This window comes from Artemia franciscana, chromosome 21 (assembly GCF_032884065.1).
Source record: "Artemia franciscana chromosome 21, ASM3288406v1, whole genome shotgun sequence".
In the NCBI taxonomy this organism is placed as follows: domain Eukaryota; kingdom Metazoa; phylum Arthropoda; class Branchiopoda; order Anostraca; family Artemiidae; genus Artemia; species Artemia franciscana.
In genome coordinates, this window is record NC_088883.1 from 3,741,520 (window position 1) to 3,762,768 (window position 21,249).

Consider the following 21,249-nt stretch of genomic DNA (forward strand, 5'->3'; position numbering starts at 1 on the left):
TAGTCCAGAATATAAAAAAGTGACAAAAAAGAGGAAAAAACCTAATGAAGTGATAAGACGTTTATGTGGTAGAGAAAGGTGGGGGGAAGATAGGTATAAAATCTCCCCCTCCAAATTTTGATTAGCAGATATTAATATAGGGAGAAGTTAGTCCCATCCTATCAAGTTAAATCGCTAAAGATCCGACTTTCATAAGTCTCTCATTCTCGTTACTTTATTTATGATGTGATTTTTATTTTCTTAGAATTTTCAGTCTATATTTTTATTTTACTTATTTATTTATTTTACTTCATTTTTCTTTCTTTAGACGTACCTGTAGAAGAGCATGGTGCATCAACTTTAGTGCATAGGGAGCGTAGTGGTCAGGTAGCATCCAGCCATAGACAATCTCTACCGAAGCCACAGTCTCAATCTCAACCAGTACCTGCTCTTCAGCGCCAGATGAATGGCACAAAGCCAACGCCGCAACTGGTCAAGCACCCTACGCAAGCGCCAGTGCCGCCACATACGAGACCTCATCCTGTACAGCCATTGGCTGTTGGACATACGCCAGTCGCTTCAGGGGAGGTAAGGAAAATACACTTTACGCCATGCCGTTTTTCAACGATTGTGTACTTTATTTTTTTTTTTAGTTTATTTATTTTTTTGCCAAATGACGCAAACTTTATTTAATTAATATGTTTTTTTAAATCTTATATATAATTTTAAATAAATAAATATAAAATTAAATAATAAAACATAGTAATTTATCGAATATGAAATAACGTTTTATTAAGTTAAGAATAGCCAACGCTTGCGAAGGAACGTCATGTTTACAATCAAAACTATGACATCGTCTGGGAAACATCAAATAGATCCTGAAGCTTTAAACTGCCGAGTAAAATAAGTGACAAATGGTTTACGATATCTCTCGGTACTAGAAGCTAGGTAAATCACTAATTGTGTACAATTTATTGGTAAAATTCTAGTGCTTGGACATTCAGTAGGAGGGGTTCTCAAGGGAGGGTAGCAAATTGCGATGAGTTGAAGAGTTCAAACAATTTAGCTCAAATCGATATGTCAACTCAGGTAGCAAGGGAATCTGAGTGGAGTTGTTTCAGTACGGAGTTGTTCAGTAATATGTTAAATGATTGTTTTTATCAAACGTTGAAGTTATAATTTAGTAAATCTGCCCTTTTTGTATCACAGCTGGGGGTTCAAGTATGTATTTTTTTTTGGGGGGGGGGTGTGTGACTTGTTTTTTGTTTGAGGATGGCAAGGTAATTTGTATTCCATCCTCTTGAGGAATGGATGTCGTCCATCAAGTTCCAGTATTGGTAATAAATAATAAAAAACAGTTTTCAAGATTTAAGTAAAGTGTTTAAACACAAATATATGCAAGCTTGGCATATAGTACACGTGCTGCAAATAGTAACCTGTACTTCAGTGCTTCGTTGAGGTGCTGCAAATAAAATGGAGAGAGAAGCCATCTCAAACTATTCGTCTGTTTCAAATACAAAGAAAAAGACGCGTTCTCCACCAAATTGAACTTTCAGATAATTTTGTTAGAATCTCTTGTTACGGATTTCAGCTGGGATTGGGTTTCAGATATTTGGCGAAATATAACAAATAGTGAAAAAAATCTTTTGGTTTGTGACAAATTTTATATGAAAAAAATCAGAATAAAAGATGAATAGGAGAGAATAAAAATAAAGAAACTATCAGTTCGTAAAATATACTTGAAAATGTTCAGCAAGAACAGAATCTAAAAAGGGAAAAAACTATCTTGATTCTTCTAAGTATATTTATATGAATTTATCAACATTCAAGAATGTACCTCATTCGAAATAAAAGTGAGCCATATGGTAGTTACAATTTATTTTATTTTTTATAATATGAGAAATAACAAATTTTGAAAACAAAAACGAAAAGGGTCACAGAAAAAAAATACCTTACATAACATTTAATATGATAAAGCAAATAAATGGAAATAGTTATGGTAATTGATTTTAGAAAGCGATTGTCCAGGCTCTACAAAACAGACAAATAGAAAAAATGAAAAGAAAACGAACTATACGATCGAATTATAAATAAATAAAAAATTATTAGTGAAAAAAGGATCAAAGAAAAGAAAACTCTTTCCTTTAAATCACGCCTTTTTAACCTTCTTTTGCTATGTCAAGTTCTGAGCCATTAAGAAGAACTAATCTGCGGATTAGCGCTTTAGTACGCGTGGAATCTTAATCCAATAAGAAGAAGTTCTTGAGCCACAATGTTTTTACAAGTAGACTCTTTTTCTGTGATGTTGTCCACAAAAGGGCGGAGAAGGAGGGGGGGGGTGTAATTAGTATGTGCACAATTTGAACAGAAGAAATACGTATTACCCGAAATAGTTCATTAATACAATAAGACAATATGTCATTATAAAAAGAGGAATGTGAACCTGAAGTCCTGTCTTTTATAGTAAACCGTAATTTACTTTTCTTTTTAGGGATTTTTCAGAAAAGTTCTAGGGGCTAGAAGAAGGAAGGGGAACTATTGTTTGAAAGCGTACTAGTTAAGATTTTCAATAAATTTTTTTCTTGGATTATGAGGCCAGTTTTGTTGCCGCTAATATCTTGCATTAAAAAAATTATTTGTGTTTTATATCCATTCTAAAAAAAAACAAAAAAAAACAGATTCTTTAAGTATAAGATTTTATAATAAATTCGATAGTTGTTAGAAAAACACGATCAAGCTAATTCTAAAAAAAACAAATGAATTTGTGTATATAGAGTATTTAATTTTGGAAAAATTCTAATTTTATATGCATGTAAATTTTCTAAAATGAGTAGCTGTATTTCAAGCGGGCCAGGTGGGCCGTGATCTCGTCTTCCTGATCTTAGTCATAAAGGTTAAAATTTTCTATTTGCCCTATAGGACATTGAAGAAAGAAAATGGGGTATATTCTTATCAAAGTCTTCAAACGCTCAAAGTAGAATGAACTTAAAAAAAACATCCCATATTTGCTTAAACAATACTTTCTGTAAATAGATGTACTATCCTTGAAGATTGATTTGTCTATAAAATAACTGATATCCTTCCTTGTGCAGGACACGAAATGACGGATTATTTTTCTTTCTTTCAGGTCAAACCTCAGCCTCCTTTACCGCGCATGAAGACCTACTCCAACATTCCACCCAATCAGCCACCACCTCCTCGGAATGAAACAGCTCAAACCATCCTTCAAGATCTGACACAAACTCTAAAACGACCCGAGATGGTTGCAAAACCTGAACCAAAACCACAAGTCAGGCCTGACCCGTCCGTGAGGCTGCAACCTCAGCCACAGATAATTAACAGACCTGAACATCTGAAGCGAGATGGACAGACTTTACCGTTGCGTCCAGACCATCCATTTCAAGCCTTACGGGCCGAGCTGCGGGCTGAGTCTCAGAGGCACCAATCTAGTCACACTAAAGTGGAATTATCGCAGAAAGTCGAAATATCAGCTACCAAACATATACACAGTGAAAGTAAACGGGTGACGGCCGTAAGGACCGAAGTGCCACCAGCTCCTCCTAAGGAGGTACCAGCACCGCCCCCGCCTTTGCCAAAAACTAAACCTCCTGAACCGCCAAAACCTCCGAGTTTATTAGGAACAGCAAATCAAAACATGCCACCTTTGAATCAGGCTCAATTTACGCCAGGCATTCTTGGTGATTTCCCAGTAAGCATGGAACAAGAGGTGATGGACACTAACTGGGATATGGATTTTGGAGACCTATCCCCTCCTTTCAGTGCCCTTCTGGGAGAAAAAGCTCAGCTGAAAAACCATCTTCCAAAGGCAATGCCTAGTCTTTTTAGTCCAGAAGATGATCGGCGCTCTGAACCACCCCAAAGTGTTCAAGTTGAAAAAACAGCCGAAGAATCAAAGAAGAGGGAGGAATCAAGCATAACTAAAACTAGTGAAAATATAACTGTAAATGTGGCAAAGGAGATCAAAGAAGTGACTAATAAAGAAGTGAAAAAAGATAAACCCACTTATTCGACAATTGACACAAAACAACATGAAAACTTATTTAGTACTTTAATGGTATCTCCTGCTACTAGTATCTTTGGAATACCTCAAGTTAAATCTCCCGAAAAACCCAAGGAAATGAAAGCTGAACGGATGACTCCCCCTCTCCCTCCTCCACCACCTAAAGCTCCACCAATCCCAAAAATAGAGCCTTTAATACAAGACCCTATAATTGAAGCAATAAAGGAAGACTTGAAATCAGTGACTATTGCGAACAGCTTACCAAGTGCAATTGACATTAAAGAAAGTAAAAAAGAAGCTAAGAGTGAAGATATTGACAAACATCATAAGAAGAAGAAAAAGAAAGAACACAAGAAGCATAAGAATAAGGAAACTGATGAAAGTAAAAAGGAGAGAAAGAAACACAAAAAAGAAAAGGACAGACAAAAGGAGAAGACGGAAGAATCACCCAAAAAGAAGGCGAAAGTTGAAGATCTGCCAGTACCTTCTGAGAAACCGATCATTCCCAAACTAAAAATAAAGGCTCCAAAGCCACCCTCCCCAGTGAGCGCATCTTCGCTGAAGTCGGCGGAGGTGATACCTGCATCTGAGGGCTTAAAAATCAAAATCAAAATGCCAAAACCACCGTCAGATCGGAAACGAGATCGAACCCCTTCAGTTAGTGAAGGCAGCTCAAAATCACGAAAGTTGGAGAATGGTGAGCATGAAAGAAAGAAGGAGAAGAAAGAGAAGCATAAAAGTCATAAGAAAGATTCGTCAAGGGAGAAGAGTAGGGTAAGAATTTCCTAGATTTGTGTTCCCTTCTCTGCTTCTACTCCTGTTTTAATTTCTGCCCTTATTTGCCCATTCGTGATAAAGTGATTAAATTTAAAAAAATAAAACAAAACAAAGTACTTTACTATTAAAATGTTCAGTCTTCTTGTACCCAAAACATAAGAGCAAATTTATTTTTATTATTTTTTATTTGTTTAATGCTTAAAATAAGGCCCCATAATCAGACAATTTTTTTCTCTTTTTTTTTTTGCTTGGTTTTCAAATTTGTTGTAGTTACGTCGAATTAGTTTCGAGATTCAAAATTAATTAATTAATGTTATTAATTAATGTCAAAATTAATGTTGAAATTAGCTAAGCTAAAGATAGCTAACTTCTACTATAAGTCTGGAAATATCCATTTCCAAAAATATTCAGTTCTGGGACTCATCTAACATCCGCTAAAATGGCGTAAATTCCATCTCTAGCTCGTTTGACAAATTAAGCCAAGGTTTAATTAACAAAAAGTTTAACCACGGTTTGATCATTATTAATTGATACGGTTCAATTAATATAATATATGATTTAATTAATGTGGATGGAAGCCGTTCATCACGGTTTAGTTAGCCTAGATACGTGTGAAATTTGCTTAGTCAGCAATATATTGTAAATTATCAAAATTATAACTATATGTAATTTACGGACTAAAATGACCTAATCCAAGTTGGTCGTTTTTGTTTTGTTTTTGGCTCAGATTCAATTTCCGCTCTACATTATGCTCATTAATTATTTTGAGCTAGCTCTTTACTTTTTGTCGGAAGCAGCGTTTTTTGTTATTTAAACACTAAAAAAACTTTTCTAATTCATTTGATCATTTCATATTGAAAAAAAAAAGATTCATTGAGATTCATTTTCCACTCTATATTATGCTCATTAATTGTTTTAAATTCGCTCTTTACTTTTTGTGCAAAAGTAGTGTTTTTGTTATTTAAATACTAAAAAAAAACTTTTCTAATTCATTTGATCATTTCATAATGAAAAAAAAGAAAAAAGGCTCTATCTTATAATTATTTTTTTTCCTATTTTCTTTTTTTATGGCACTTGGTATCTACCAAGTGACATATAGCGATCGGAAATTCTGTCAGTCGGTCGGTCTGTCTGTCTATCTGTCCCAGTTTTGCTACTTTAGGCACTTCCAGGTAAGCTAGGACGATGAAATTTGGCTGACGTATCAGGAACCAGACCCGATTAAATTAAAAATCGTCGTTTCCCAGATTCGACCATCTGGGGGGGGGGGGGGAAGGACGGTTAAATCGGAAAAATTAGAAACAATGAGGTATTTATAACTTACGAATGGGTGATTGGATCTTAATGAAATTTGATGTTTGGCAGGATATCGTGTTTCAGAGCTCTTATTTTAAATCCTGACTGGAGCCGGTGGCGTCTTGGAAAACGCTTAGAGTGGAGGGATCGAGATGAAACTTGGTGGGAAAAATAAGCACAAGTCCTAGATACATGATTGACATGACCGGAACCGATCCATTCTCTTTGTGGGAGTTGGGGGTGGGGGTTAATTCTGGAAAAATTAGAAAAAATAAGGTATTTTTACTTACGAGGGAGTAATCGGATCTTAATGAAATTTGATGTTTCGAAGGATATCGTGTCTCAGATCTCTTATTTTAAATCCATACCGGATCCGGTGACATTGGGGGAGTTGCGGGGGAACCTAAAATCTTGGAAAACGCTTAGAGTGGAGGGGTTGGGATGAAACTTGGTGGGAAAAATAATCACAAGTCCTAAATACATGATTGACATAACCGGAACGGATCCGCTTTTTTGGGGGAGTTGGGGGGATGGTTAATTCTGAAAAATAAGGTATTTTTAACTTCCAACACAACCCCCAATGCCCTGGGGATAGGTAAGTCATGACATAAACTCCAGATGGGGCTCATTTGATTTGAAATTGAAAGTTATAGTGCCCTTTTTAATGGTCAAAAGTAATTTGAAAACAACCAGCCCCCCCCCCACACGCTCATTTCCCCCCCCCCCCCCTAAGACATGCAATCAAAATTTGGAGATAGTAATTTTGTTTATTGTAGTTGAAGAGTTTGGGAGTTATGTCTTTGGGAAAGATAGCCCTGCCCCTACAGCTTCCAAGGCGAGGGTTGTAAGGGGTGGTTGAATATACTTCGGAGGGGACTCATTGAATTGGTAATCTGAATTACTAGTGCCCTCTTTAAGAGTCAAAGGGATCAGAAGGTAGGTATTCCTCCCCCCCCCCCGACACGTCGCGTTTTTTACGAAATGCATAGAAAAAATTGGAACAGTTATTTTGTACAGAGTAATCTAAAGGTCATATAACAAGGCTTCTGGGGCTGATACAAACCACCCGAGTCTAGGGGCGAGGGTTGTAAGTTATGCGGCGGGGCATTTAAGATTTTTATTGAAGGGATGGTTGTTTAACTTTAGAAGAGGCTCATTTGGTTGAAAACAGGAAGTTATAGTTCCTTTTTAAGCGTTAAAAGTCTTGAAGGGCATTTAGCCCCCCTCCTCCCGTTACTCCTTCTTTTCATCAAACGTATCTTATTGAATTTATGAGACAGAAATTTTGTTCAAAGTAGTCCCAAGAATATATAATTATGTTTTTAGGGGGTAAAACAACCTCCCAGCCCCCTGGGGATGGGGTTCTAAGCTATGCCATGAGGGCATATAATGTTTTAATGGGATGGATGGTCGTAAAAAGTTCAGATGGGACTTATTTGATTTGAAATTAAATAAGGGTTACAGCTTCTCACCAGAAAACCTTTATCTATGAGGAAAAATTGAAAAGTGAAAAAAAAAACAAAAAAAAAACTAGATATTTTAGCATTAGAAAAACGTTGGTAGCGGTAAAAAAAAATTTCATTCATTTGTGTTCTAAATATCTTTTTGTAACTGAAGTGGTTTTGATAGTATCGCTGGTATTTAGCAAAAAGGTTGTCTGCTGATTCTGAAAAGCAAATAAAACAAATAGTGTATCCGGCACTAATTCAAGAATTTTTCTGGGTTTGGGGTGGATTAAAAAACACCAACAAAGAAGCAACGTGTATGGGACATATATTTGAATTCTTGAAATATTCTGGTGGACGGGGTCAAGCCCCCCGTCCCTGACAACCCTTCTTTTCATCAAACGTATCTTATTGAATTTATGAGACAGAAATTTTGTTCAAAGTAGTCCCAAGAACATATAATTATGTTTCTAGGGGGTAAAACAACCTCCCAGCGCCCTGGGGATAGGGCTGTAAGCTATGCCATGGGGGCATATAATGTTTTCATGGGATGGATGATCGTAAAAAGTTCAGATGGGACTTATTTGATTTGAAATTGGAAGTTGTAGTGCCCTTTTTAAGAGTCAGTGATTCGAGAGAAACCAGCCCCCTCCCTCCACGCTCTTAATTTCCCTTAACGCCTCCAATCAAAAGTTGGAGTTAACAATTTTGTTCGCGTAATTGAAGGTCTCGGAAATAATGTCCGCGAGGAAGACACCCCCCCCCCCTTCAGCTTGCAGGGAAAGGGTTGTAAGTTATGCTCTGAGAGCATATAATGTTCTTATAGAAAGGGTAGTCGTATATCCTTGGGACTCATTGGATTGGTAATCAGAGGTTTTAGTGCCCTTTTTAAGAGTAAAAGTGATCGCAGCTACTCTCCCCCCTACACACACAAACACATCGTGTTTTCCCGATAGGTATCCAATAGGTATTTTGAGTCAGTTCTTTTATTCAAAATAATCCTAATATCATATAACAAGGTTTTTATATGATATTATAAAAATATTATATCATAAAACAACTGAAAAAATATTTTAAATATTTTCGCTATTGTAACTTTATGAAATCAAAAATTAATTAAGATTTTAAGGAATAAATATCAGCATATGTATATTAAACTGACAGTGCGCTTTCATTTCAATTTTTTCAGTAAAGTGCAAATTATATTCTGGCTTTTAGAAAGCATAGGGGTTTTGAACCCTACTCATGTTACTTTCTGCTCGTTTTGAGTTGGCTCAAATTTTTTTTATCCTATTTTTGTTTATCCTTTTTTTTTTTTTTTTTTTATATTTTTATTTTATTTTTTTTTATTTATATATTTTTATTTTATTTTTTTTTATTTATATATAATATTTTCCTTTTTTTCAGGAATCATGACCTTGAAAGGTGGAAGTTCCGAGGATTTCGTCGAAATTTCTCCAAGAGCTTTTGACCTGTAACCAAGCATAGGTGTGATTAGCTGTTATAAACGTTATTGTTATTAGGTGATATTTTTTTCAATTTTGTCAAATTATTTTTTAGCTTTTTAATTATGAGTCAGGGGGCTGAGCAAATTATTGCAATCCTATGGATTGAATTAGGAAGGCTGTTCATGTACATATATCGTTTAAAATTAACTTTTTGTAATAAATATTTTTTAAATCTACTTTTCAACTTCTTCTTCGCAAAAAGTTCTACAGGGTTATTCTGCAGTAATAAGTGTGATGAGCTGTGGTAAAGATGGTATCTAAGGAAATTGTACTTTTCTGCATTGAACATTTGAGTGAAATGTTTAATGTACTTAGCTGAAAATTTGAAAAGTAATGTCAATGTTCAAGTCGAATTCAGTCCAAGACCAAAATCAGGAGGATGTCGACTCTTGTTGGGGTATCTTAATATTAACCAGCGAGTCTCTAATTCCGATCTTTCACGGTAATATAAATCAACTTTATTAGGCTTTAGTTAATATTTTAATTTTACATGAAAAACATAAATCTGTCAAAGAAAAAATTAAGAAAAGAAAAAAAACTGTAAATAATCTATACTAAAATGAGTTTATGAAAAGTGACGTGTGTAAAGTTTGGAATTAATAAAGATTACGAATGTGATTTTGAATAAAATTGAAATCCTTACTGATCATAGAAAAACTTTGATTAAAGCCAGTGACTTCAATTGGGAGGTGGGGGGGGAGCATTCACCCTGATTATTTTGCCCCCTCCAAGATTTGAAAAATACCTTTTTGGGGAGAACTCTTCTTGCAAAATGCTTTCTTTTATATTTTTAAAACCACACCTCTCATTCGCTTGTGTATTTAAGCCTCTGTGAATTGACACTTCTTTCTTATAAAGTTGAGAAAAAGGGTCACAACAATGAGTGTGGTAATTACATAGGTATATGGGTGGTAATATAGGTATAGGTATGTAGGTGGTAATTACATAGGTATTGGTTACAGCACGCAAATTACTTAGCATGACGATACCTATTAGACATAAAGACACTGTAGATAATGTTTTAGGAGAAGAACAGGGGGGCTTTAGAAAGGCGAGGAATGCAACGAACGTCTTTTTACTACTAGATCGATAATTGAGCACTGCCTGAGTCATCAGGCTCCTTTGGTCCTCTGTTTTACAGATTAAATAAAAAAAAACAAGTTGTTTTTTTTTAACTGAAAGGAGCGAAATTAAAATTTAAAACGAATTGAAATTATTCAGTATATGAAAGGGGCTGTCCTTTCCTCAACGCCTCGCTCTTCACGTTAAAGAGTCAAACTTTAGCCTAAAGAGCGAGGTGTTGAAGAGGGGACAGCCCCTTGCATATACAGAATAGTTTCTGTTCGTTTTAAGTTTTAATGTCGCTCCTTACTTCCTGTTAAAAAAAATTGTTGTTTTTTTTATTTAATTTCTAAATATTTTTGAATTAATGCATATTTTGATTTTGGCTCACCGTACATGAATAATTAAAACGAAATTTGCATATTGATTTTATTTTTGGGCTAAATGGCTTTCTCAAAGTTTTGATGAGACGATTTTGAGAAAAAGGGCTGGGGAGGAGGCCTAGTTGTCCTCCAATTTTTCTGGTTACTTGAAAAGGCCACTAGAACTTTTAATTTTATTTACGACCGTTTTTGTTAGTAATAAATATACGTAACTTACGGAATGAACTTCTATATTCGTATATTTTTACGTATATGAGGGGGTTCGTCCCCTCGTCAATACCACGCTACTTACGGTAAAGTTCGAATTTTGTTCCAATTCTTTCAGAATGATCCCTGAATCACAGAAGGTTTAATTAGAATAAATAGCCCTTATGAAAGTACTAAAAACTACTTTAGTGTAATGAGCAATGTATTGACGAGGGGGCGAACCCCTCATATACGTTATAATTTCTTTTTCGTTTTAAGTTTTAATGCTGCTCCTTATTTTCTGTTGAAAAATTTGTTTTTTTTTTATTTAATTTCTGGTCGTTTTCAAATAATGCTGAGAAATCTGGCACCCCTTCATGGAAGATTCCCTTCCTCCATGGAAAGATCCTCCCACGTAAACTTCTCCCCTGAATCCCCACACCATGAAAAATTCACAACTAGGAGTTCACAACTTGCAGCCCTTTCCCTGGGGGCTGCAGGGGATTAAGTCATCCTCAAAGACTTAGTTTTTAGATTTTTAGACTGTGTTGAACAAAATGGCTATCTCAAAATTTGGACCCGGTGACTTTGGGAAAAAATGAGCGTGGGAGGGGGTCTAGGTGCCCTCCAATATTTTTGGTCACTTGAAAAGGGCACTAGAACTTTAAATTTCCGTTTGATTGAGCCCGCTCGCGATATTCTAGGACCACTGTGTCGATACGATTAAAAAAAAAAACACCCTGGAAAAAAAAATACGCATCCGTGATCTTTCTTCTGGTAAAAAATACAGAATTCTATAGTTTTGCAGACAGGAGCTTGAAACCTCTACAGTAGGGTTCTTTGATACGCTGAATCTGATGGTGTGACTTTCATTAAGATTCTATGACTTTTATGGGGCGTTTCCATCTTTTTTTTCGAAAATAAGGCAAATGTTCTCAGGCTCGCAACTTTTGATGGGTAAGATTAAAATTGATGAAACATATATTTGAAATCAGCATAAAATCTGATTTTTTTGATGTAATTACATAGGTATTAGTTGTAGGAAGCAAATTAGTGAGCATGACGATACTTATTAGACAAAGATACACTGTTAAGAGAAGAACAGTTGGATGTTAGAAAGGCGAGGAGTGCACCAAACATCGCTATCGCTATTACGGTCACTATTAGATCAATAATTAAGCAGTGCCTGAGTTATCTGGCTCCTTTAGTCTTGGGTTTTACAGATTATGAGAAAGCGTTCGATTCACCCAATAGAAGAACTTTAATGGAATTGAAGTTCTGTATGGTATATCATTAAAGTGATTAGAGGTTTTTAGTTTTTAGAATTTTTTTAAGCATAAAGCTACCATAAATAACCACCAATAATTAGGTGGAACCAAAAACGAACATAAATTAAGATAAACAATCAATAGTCAAATAACCAAATAGCCAAACTCAAAACGAGCAGAAACTAAGAGGAGTATAGCTGACGCCCCCCTTGCCTTTTAAAGACCAGAGAATAATTTGCTCTTGACTGGAAACAATCCTTGCTTCGAGCTATGAATTTTTATTTCTAATGAGGTTGAAGAAAAAACACCATTATCACCAAGATTACTGTAAAATACAAATTAATTTGAATTGACAGTTTAATATATGCATCATATCATGAAGTCTTAATAAATTTGGATTTAATAAAACAAACAAAGGGCAAACATTTAAAATGAATTTTGTTCTTAGTAAAATAAAAAATGTTCCGATTTTTTAGATGGCAAAGGGACGTTAGCCGTCGACAAAGGACGTTAGACGGCATGGGGATTCCTCTTAGCGTCTGCTTGTTTTGAATTTGATTCTGTTGTTTATTCTAAATTCTGTTCGTTTTGGGTTTCATCTATGTATTGGTGATGGCTTATTGTAGTTTTATATCTTTTTTTTAATGTAGCTCTTTGTTTTCCTTTAAAAAACTTCTTTTGTTATCAATGTTTTTAAATTCAAAAACTTTAAATGTTTTTGTACACTTTAACTATTAATGTTTTTAAAGTTGAAGTGTTAACTTTAAACTTTTAATGTAGCTCTTTACTTTCCTTTGAGAAACTTCTTTTATTATAAAAATTTTTAAAGTCACTAAACTTTTTTACACTTTAACTTTAAATATTTTTAAAGTTGATGTTTTAACTTTAGACTGTTATTGTTGCTCTTTACTTTCAAGTTCAAGTTCAAGTTCCTTTTATTACCAATATCCATCCATTTATAAACAAAAAATATCCCAAAGGGCTCAATGGCCCGTTATTTGGGAAAAAAAACAACAAAACAAAACATAAATAACTATTAATTACATTCACACTTAAAATATATTTAGAGTCTACTCACCAATCCTCACCCGAGTATAACCGGTCTCCGCACCACCTACTTACAAAAAATAAATAAAAAAAAAAAATATATATATACATCGAGGATCCAACACTCACACCACTCAAATCTAAATAAATAAATTCAATCTAAATAATTAAATAAATAAATTAAATCTTGATAACTAAACAATATAAATAACTGATCAATATTATAATTTAATTTATTTAATTAAGTTTCTTTTGAGAAACTTCTTTTGTTATAGAATTTTTAAAGTCAAATGTTAGCAAAGACAGTGAATGGCAGTCAGATGTGAGAAACAGGGTTCTCTTCTTGTTCGAAAATGGCTTAGGTGTATAGGCAGTTTAGTTGGCAACTTCAGATTGGATATTGAAAGCCACGATATTGACAGTGCTTGAGTATGTCTGGGTGCTTCCAAAGATGAGGTGCTTCCACCTGGGTGCTTCCAAAGATGAGGAAGGTTTGTTTAACGTCTTCCATTGTAATTGTTTAAGGATATTGGCCGTATAAAGCAATCAATTTTGCAAAAAATATAATTCAATTTCACTTTCTATGGTTAAAACAACATATGGGTTAAGATGATTAGGGCGTGTTTTGGCGAATGGAGGATGGCAGATTGCCAAAGATTATGCTCTTTTGCAATCTATCTGGGTAAACGAAAAGTAGGACATCATCAAATAGGTAGAAGAAAGGTCCTTAGAAAGGATTTTAAGGCAAAAGAAACCTCATGGGAGGACGTGAAGGGTGAAAAATGGTATTTATTGAGGTGAAGGAGGACTGTGTGCAGCTATGCTCGCCTCAGATGGCTTGGTGCTGCAGTGACTCGTTTGAAGCAATAGTAGCGTACTAAAATGGATTTTGGTTTACTAAATGATTTGTTTGTAGCAATAGTAGCATACCAAAATGTATGTAGCATACATATTTTTTTTTACATACATATATTTACATACATACATACATATATTTTTACACCTGAAACGGTTTATTTGAAATGATGCACAGTTTTCATACAGTAAGATTTAAGATAATTACGGTACTTTATCTTACATAGAAGCTGTCACAGAAACTAGCAACAAGTGTCGCATCTCTGGATAAACCTTAAGTCAATGTTAAATTATGTACAAAAAATAATTTTATAAAAGCAAAAGTTATTTATAAAAGCAACTTTTGACAAATCGAGAATTTCTAACTTTTCAAAATATCTTTTTATGTCAAGATGAAGCAAAAATGCATTCCATATCAGTATTTTTTGTCTGTTACTAGCCTTTTTGATTGTCAAGAATGGTTGGTGCTTCTGTAAATTTCAAATTGATCCCTTTTCAATCCTACCCCAGTAAGACAACGCGATAGCTAGTGTTCAAAAAGTTTTTTCCTATGAGGGAATCCCTCTGTTCATAAGAAAATGTGCTCTCATTTTTCTATTTTTTCATTTTTCTCAAGATTCTAGTTGAGTGACTTCTTGCTATCTCAGAAAGGGGTTAGGTAAGGAAAATGAAACTTTCAGGGATGGGTCTACAGGCTAATGTATATCTGGGGAAGGTATTTTAAAGTACCCATCTCTACTCCTTCTCCCTCTAGAGACCCCTTAAATTTGCTTACATGACAGTTCTATGCCTATTGAAAATTTGACAAAACAAAATTTGGTAGAATTCTAGTTGATTTGACTTCTTGCTATCTTGGAAATGAGTTAGGTTAGGAAAATGAAACTTTCAGGGATGGGTCTACAGGCTAAAGTATGTCCCAGGAAGGTATTTTGAAGTACCTACCTCTACTCCTTCTTCCTCTAGAGGGCCCTGACCTTTGATGACGTTCAAAAATATGTATGTTTTAAAAGTGAAATCTTATAAAATAGATCTTCTGCTTGAATGAAGTACAACAAAAGTGTTTTCAGCTTCACAACTTTTGCTATTTTAGAAACTTTTGCTTATCTCACACAACATTTGCTATCTTAGAAAGTGATTAGGTTAGGAAAGTGAATTCTCTAGAGGGAGAAGGAGTAGAGCATGGTACTTCAAAACACCTTTCTGGGACATACTTCAGTCTATAGATTCATCCCTAAAAGTTTCATTTTCCTAACCTAACCAATTTCTGAAATAACAAGAAGTCAATCAACTAGAATTTTGCCAGATCATCTTCAGACTAGATATTGGTAGATTTGTAACTTTACCTGGGTCTTGGAGTGATTTCCCCTGAAACCTCAAATCATCAGTTGATTACCACCATTTCTATTCGGCTCCTAGCCTAACCTGCTTTTAATGGCTATACCAGTAAAGGGACTGCCATCCAGGTCTTGCTATAGATTTAATGGTCAAAGAAAATTCAACCCTTGAATCTAGTGACAACCTTTGATCTCTATTGCTGTCATAAGAAAGTTGTGGGCCCCACTCCCAACTTTAGATACTCCATGTCAAATGCTGATGGCCTTCTGGCACCAGGACCCTGACCTACTCCACTAGAGATGTACTTTGATTAGTTGGTCTCCAAGTGTTACTCAAATTATCAATTTTATGTGTTAACATATTTTTCATTAGGCATAGGGTTTTCCAATTGCAAGATATATCCATCACGTTGGTGCACTTGGTCCAGTGCCCCCCCCCCCATGATTTTTTTTCTAGATCCACCCCTGGCCCTAACTGCCAGATCTAACCAGAGATTAAATGCATAGGTTTTGTGTATGTTTTTTCTTTCTTGGTTACATTGCCTTAATTTGGTAAAATGAACAGTTAATCCGTGTATATGCCTAGTGTGGAGCTATACTTAGCTCCATTTAGAGGGGGCTGTTGTTCAATTGTAATGGTATTTGTTGTTATATTTTAGAAGAGAACAGAATAGATAAAGTGATAATATACATGTTTTTCCTCCTATCTGATTTCTGCCCTATATTAAATCTTAGCTAGCAAATTGACAAAGTCAGCAATGTTAGTAGCATATTCTAGGGTATGCTATAGTATGTTGTTTAATTGTAATGGTAGTGGTTATTTTATTTGAAAAGAGAACTGAACAGATAATCTAATAATATACATGATTTTCCTCCTAACTGATTTCTGCCCTATAGTAAACCTTAAGTAGCAAATGTACAAAATCAATTCTCTTCTTGTGAATGGGTTTCTTGGCATATCAAAACCTTTAGACCTATATCAAATTGCATATTATTATTTTTTTTTATGTAGGCTATTGGATTTAAATAAATGAAGGAAATTTTATAATTTAATTAATAGAAAATTTGTTGCATATCATTAGTACAAATCTTGCTATTTTACTGTTTTCTTTTAGTTGTATATTTCTTAGGGAAATACAAAACTTACCTGGAACCATCAGGGGGTGAGGTATATTGTTAGAAAAGTAGCTATGATATTTGGAAGGAGCATAAAACAAGGAATTTTATGACACTAGTTTTTTTGTATTAATATGTTTCCTTCAGAGGAGCCCTAGCTCTATTTCTTACTATTCTAGGGAACTAAATAGTAGATGTAAAGAATATCTCATTTTTCCCTTATCTAATTTCTATCCTATAAGTAGGCCTACCCATGCTCCTTGTTTTCTATCTAATATCTGCCCTGTACACAGAATTAGCCCAAAATACTCTTTTTGTGCCTTGTACATGAGGCTGGTTTTTGTAGCCTAAGATTCCTGGAAACACTTTCCTGCTTCATCATAAATCTTGAAAACTGCTGAAAAGCAGAAAGGAAAAAGTTGCATACACAACACTTATAGCACAAAACCTAGTGGAAAATGTTTGTTATAGTGTAAGATTTAAATATATCTAACAAGGATGTAAGTAATTCAAATAATAAGTGTCATGGATGATTGTCACTCGGCTGTTTGCTTATATTTTGCTGCTTCAGATCAACTTGTATTATACAAAAAAGAAGGAATGCACTGAAAGGAAGAGGAGAAATGATGCTCTGAGCATATAACCAAGAACAGAACTATGTACATAAATAGGCCTACTGAAAATGGAGAAACTAAGCATGAGAATATTATCCAAACAGGTGCTCTTCCTGCCATGGTAGGGCGCCCTGCCCTGAATTGAAGTATTTCAGAAATTTCGTCCTTATTGTCATGGGAGTAACTGCGAAATTGTTTGCTCCCTGACGTTGCTGCTGCTGAAGCCAGTTATCAGAGACCATGTTTCTCCAGGCTCCAGGGATAATCTTCCTGTTTCCACTCTGGGCATCTACGAAGTTAATTGGACAATACTGCGAGTTCTCGCTCATTACGAAATTGTGCAAGCAACAGTAAGCTTTGACTATTGAATCAACTGTTTCAAGTTTGCAATCAATAGGTGAGTTAAAAATACGCCAGCGTGCAGCTAAGATTCCTAATGCGTTTTCTACAACCAAGCGAGCTCGAGACAAACGGTAATTGTAGACCCTTTTCTGCCTGTCAGCTACACTCAAGCCACCTGGAAATGGTCTCATTATGTTCATTTTCAAGGGGAATGCCTTGTCAGCTACGAAACCATGTTTTAAGATGGTCCCATTAGGGATGGGCTTAGGCTCAGGAGTTTCAATTGTTCCGTTCAGAATGGCAAACCCAAATGATGACCTGGCAAATATACTTGCATCACCAGCACTACCCTCTGCTCCAACGTCTACAAACTGAAACTTATAGTCAGCATCAACAACTGCCATCAGTACAACACTAAAGAATCTCTTGTGGCAGAAATACGTAGAGCCACTGTTTTCTGGGCATCTCAACGTGATATATTTTCCATCAATTGCTCCTATGCAATTTGGAAAGTTCCACCGCCTCAGAAACTTATCAGCGATTGTCTGGAACGTGGATTGGGTTGGTGGCTTCTAACATTGGCTTTTCATGCTAGTCCAAATGGCCTCTGTCGTTTCTGCCACTATAAGAGTCACTGTCGAACGGCCAATCAAATACTGGTAGGACAAAGACCTCTTTGACTCTCCTGTAGCAAGATGCCTGATCGTCAGTGCAAGTTTCGTAGCTGCTGAAATAGGTCTCCTCCAATTGGCATGTTTTTTCTCAATCTTATTTTTAACAATTGCTAAGAGTTCCTTGAATTTTGTAGGAGTCATTCTAAGGTATTCGAAATACCATTGTGGATCTTCCTTTTCTAGATCCTGCACCAATTTGCTGAAGGCACCATCTGTTTCTCTTTTTCGAAGGACTGGTCTGACCCACCACCTCCGTGTAGCTTGTTTTGCACTTCCATATAGCTGCTCCTATAAGAAACAAAGAATATAAACATAGGTCTCTATTAAAAGAAAGCTGGAATAAGTCTTTGATAGTGAACATTTTCAAGCCCTTGACAAGCATAGTGAAACAGGAAACACTTATAATTGTTGCAAAATAGCAAAGGGCAAACTAAAATTTTTTTTAAATCCATTATTTTTCTTAGCTGTTTTTCTGCAGATGAGGTTATTATGAGCCTTTTGTAGCATAGCCTGTACCCAGCTTTGCTTAGTGATTTATACCGGGATGTAAAGTAGTAACTTACTTTCAAGACTTAAGAGACTTTCATACATTTAGCATAGCCTGTACCCAGCTTTGTTTAGTGATTTATACCGGGATGTAAAGCAGTAACTTACTTTCAAGACTTAAGAGACTTGCATACATTTAGAAAAAGCTACATGCAACCTGATCTAAATAAAGATGCTATTGTAGAGTATCAAAGAGAAGCCTACAAGTATATCCCAATTGCAGTAAAGGCACATTACAAAGAACAAGAACAGGTTCATAGAATACCGTTGGAGTGGTAAAGAAACTAGAAAATTGCAAAAATTAAGATAAAGAACTGCAAAGAAGATTAAAAAGAAACTTTGAAAATTGCAAGTACAGTACTAAGTGCATTCAGCAAGTAATATTAGCAAATTAATAAGATCATAGCTGCACTTTTTTTTCTCTCATGCTTGTTAAACTAACACATCCATTTTGCAACAGTTGTGCACCAGGCTCTTTGGATGATTCTTCTGCCCAGGGAAAATCCATAGAGGATTAAATAATTACTGTCTAGGAGAATCTGATTTTGGAAGGAAAACCCTTGAATATCTCTGTCTAGAAAACTGCAAGTCCTGTTACCTATTCTATTGAACTATAAGAGGGCCAGGGAGGTGTCACTGACCAAGTTAATACTTTCTTAGGTCTGTAGAACCAGTGGGGTCCAGAAGGTTTTCTGGATGACCACTTTTTTGATAGGTGATAATTCCAGGAGCTGATGGCCTGCTGTAGGTGACCTCTCTATGAACTAATAACCCAGATAGGGTCATCAGTCCATAGAGATGTTACCAAGATTTAGAAAATAAGCCATCACTCTATAGACTGATCACCCATATTCCAGACTAGGTCAACACTTTATGGAGAGATCACCCAGACTTCAAGAATGAGCCACCAATCCCTAAAATAATGACCTGTTAAATGAGTGGTTACCCAGAAAAACTTGTGGACCCCACTGTCTAGAACAAATATTTCTATTTTCCAGCTTCATTCATCCCTGTCATACAAGATTCTAAAAAAAAATGGTGACCCAGCTTTAGCTATATATCCTACGTAATCCTAAAAGCAACAGCTTGCCTGCTTTCTTTGTTTACTCAGCAGATAAAGTGCAATAGCCTTTTCTGAATTTGGCTTAACACTCTCATTGCTTCAGCTTGAGAACCTGATTTGAATTCTTCTAGAGTTTTAAATTCTTCTAAGGAGTTATGTTAATATTCTTCTTGCTGATCATTATAATTGTTTTTTTTTTAAATTTCTTCTGTTTAAAGCATTTTAGAGAGATTCTAAGCCATCCATGGGCATATTGCTGCCACAAATAATTTTGCTCAAATGAGCTGGTGGAAAACAGATAGAACATAAAATCTTTCTTTTTTTTTTTTTATTTCAAGACTAGAATATCTCAAAACTAAGCATTGATATTGCTGATTGTGTCTTAAGTAAATACAATCCCTGATGGAGTTTTGTTGATATCTGTCTTAAAATTAATTTGTTTAAATAAAATAAACGTTGTTTATGGGACAACAGTGAAAATGGCAGAAAAATATGATTTGAGTTTTTTTTCAATATTTACTTTTTTCAAATAATTGTTGTTCTCTGGTCACATTTGTGTTCCTTCCTAAAGTGGCTAGCACTCTAGTTTGAGAATCCTTTGTCCAAGGGGCGCATGTTGAATTCCTGGCATCACCAATTTATTTGGTTTGGGACAGGGGTCAGTGATGTGACTCTCTAAGCTCAGCCAGAATTGGCCCAACTTTAAAAGGGTACCTAGAGAACTCTTGGGACAGCAAGCAGGAAGGGCATGCAAAAGCATTGAATGGCTGGCACCTAGCTTCCTATTGTACTTCCTGGCTAAAGGAACTCCTGGTCCTTTACTGGCCTACTGACTTAGCCGTAGAAGCTTTCTTTTAAACCCATTAAATATATGTACAAAGGAAGAAATGCCTGTACAGGGGTCTTCCTTTCCAATGAATTGTTGATGTGTAGACAAGAGTGTGGGTCATGAGAGATGGCTGGTGAATGTAATGGGGGGGGGGTGAGTGTTTTGCAAGGTTTAAAAATTTAGAGCATTGCTCAGGTTGGCAACTGAGCACAAAAGTAAAATTTTGTGGATGGTTTTTCTTTGTGACTGTTATACTTATGTAATGTCAAGTATTTTCAAGTTGATCTTCATTGTTTTGTTTTTATTGCCATGGCCCTAGGACTTTAGTGTAGTAAAACCTTTTTATGTCCATCCATTTTCTTTAAACAGACATGAGTTCTATGTTTCCTAGCTTCAATAAATTTATATGCAAGTTTGAGACCACGGGTTAAAAATTAGGTCAAAACTTGCAAATGGAACTATGATATGACTAATTAATTTGTAAGGAATGTATATCAATTTAAAGATTAAAAAAACAATCATACAGACAACAACTCGAGAAATAAATAAAAGTATCCCTTCACCACCATTTAATTACTTATTACAAATGTAGGTCACTCTTAAGATTGAAATGAACAAAGCTGCAATTATGAATATTTTTCTTTAAAGAAACTGAAGGGGGAAACCTCGAAGCTTTGACAAATTCAATCTGACTTTTGGGCTCTTTTCAATGGGAACTTTCTTTGGATTTTTTCCAACCAAGTAAAAACAGCAGAGACAGCATAAGGTATAAGTGACTTGCTAACATTTAGAAAAAGCTACATGCAACCTGATCTGAATAAGGATGCTATTGTACAGTATCAAAGAGAAGCCGACAGGTATATCCCAAATGCAGTAAAGGCATATTACAAAGATCAAGAACAGG

The 21,249-nt window shown here is 35.4% G+C and overlaps 1 protein-coding gene across 2 annotated transcripts in view; it reads left to right on the forward strand.

The window, feature by feature from the left end:
- The window catches only part of LOC136040846 (cyclin-K-like), a 43,644-nt gene extending 34,442 nt beyond the window's left edge, over positions 1 to 9,202 (forward strand). For both annotated transcript variants that reach the window (XM_065725210.1, XM_065725211.1), the window contains 3 exons: positions 308 to 567; positions 3,107 to 4,774; positions 8,926 to 9,202. In XM_065725210.1, the coding sequence (XP_065581282.1) occupies positions 308 to 567; positions 3,107 to 4,774; positions 8,926 to 8,934 (1,937 nt within the window). In that variant the 3' untranslated portion in view covers positions 8,935 to 9,202. The remainder of the gene's footprint in view (positions 1 to 307; positions 568 to 3,106; positions 4,775 to 8,925) is intronic.
- Positions 9,203 to 21,249: the final 12,047 nt, after the last annotated feature.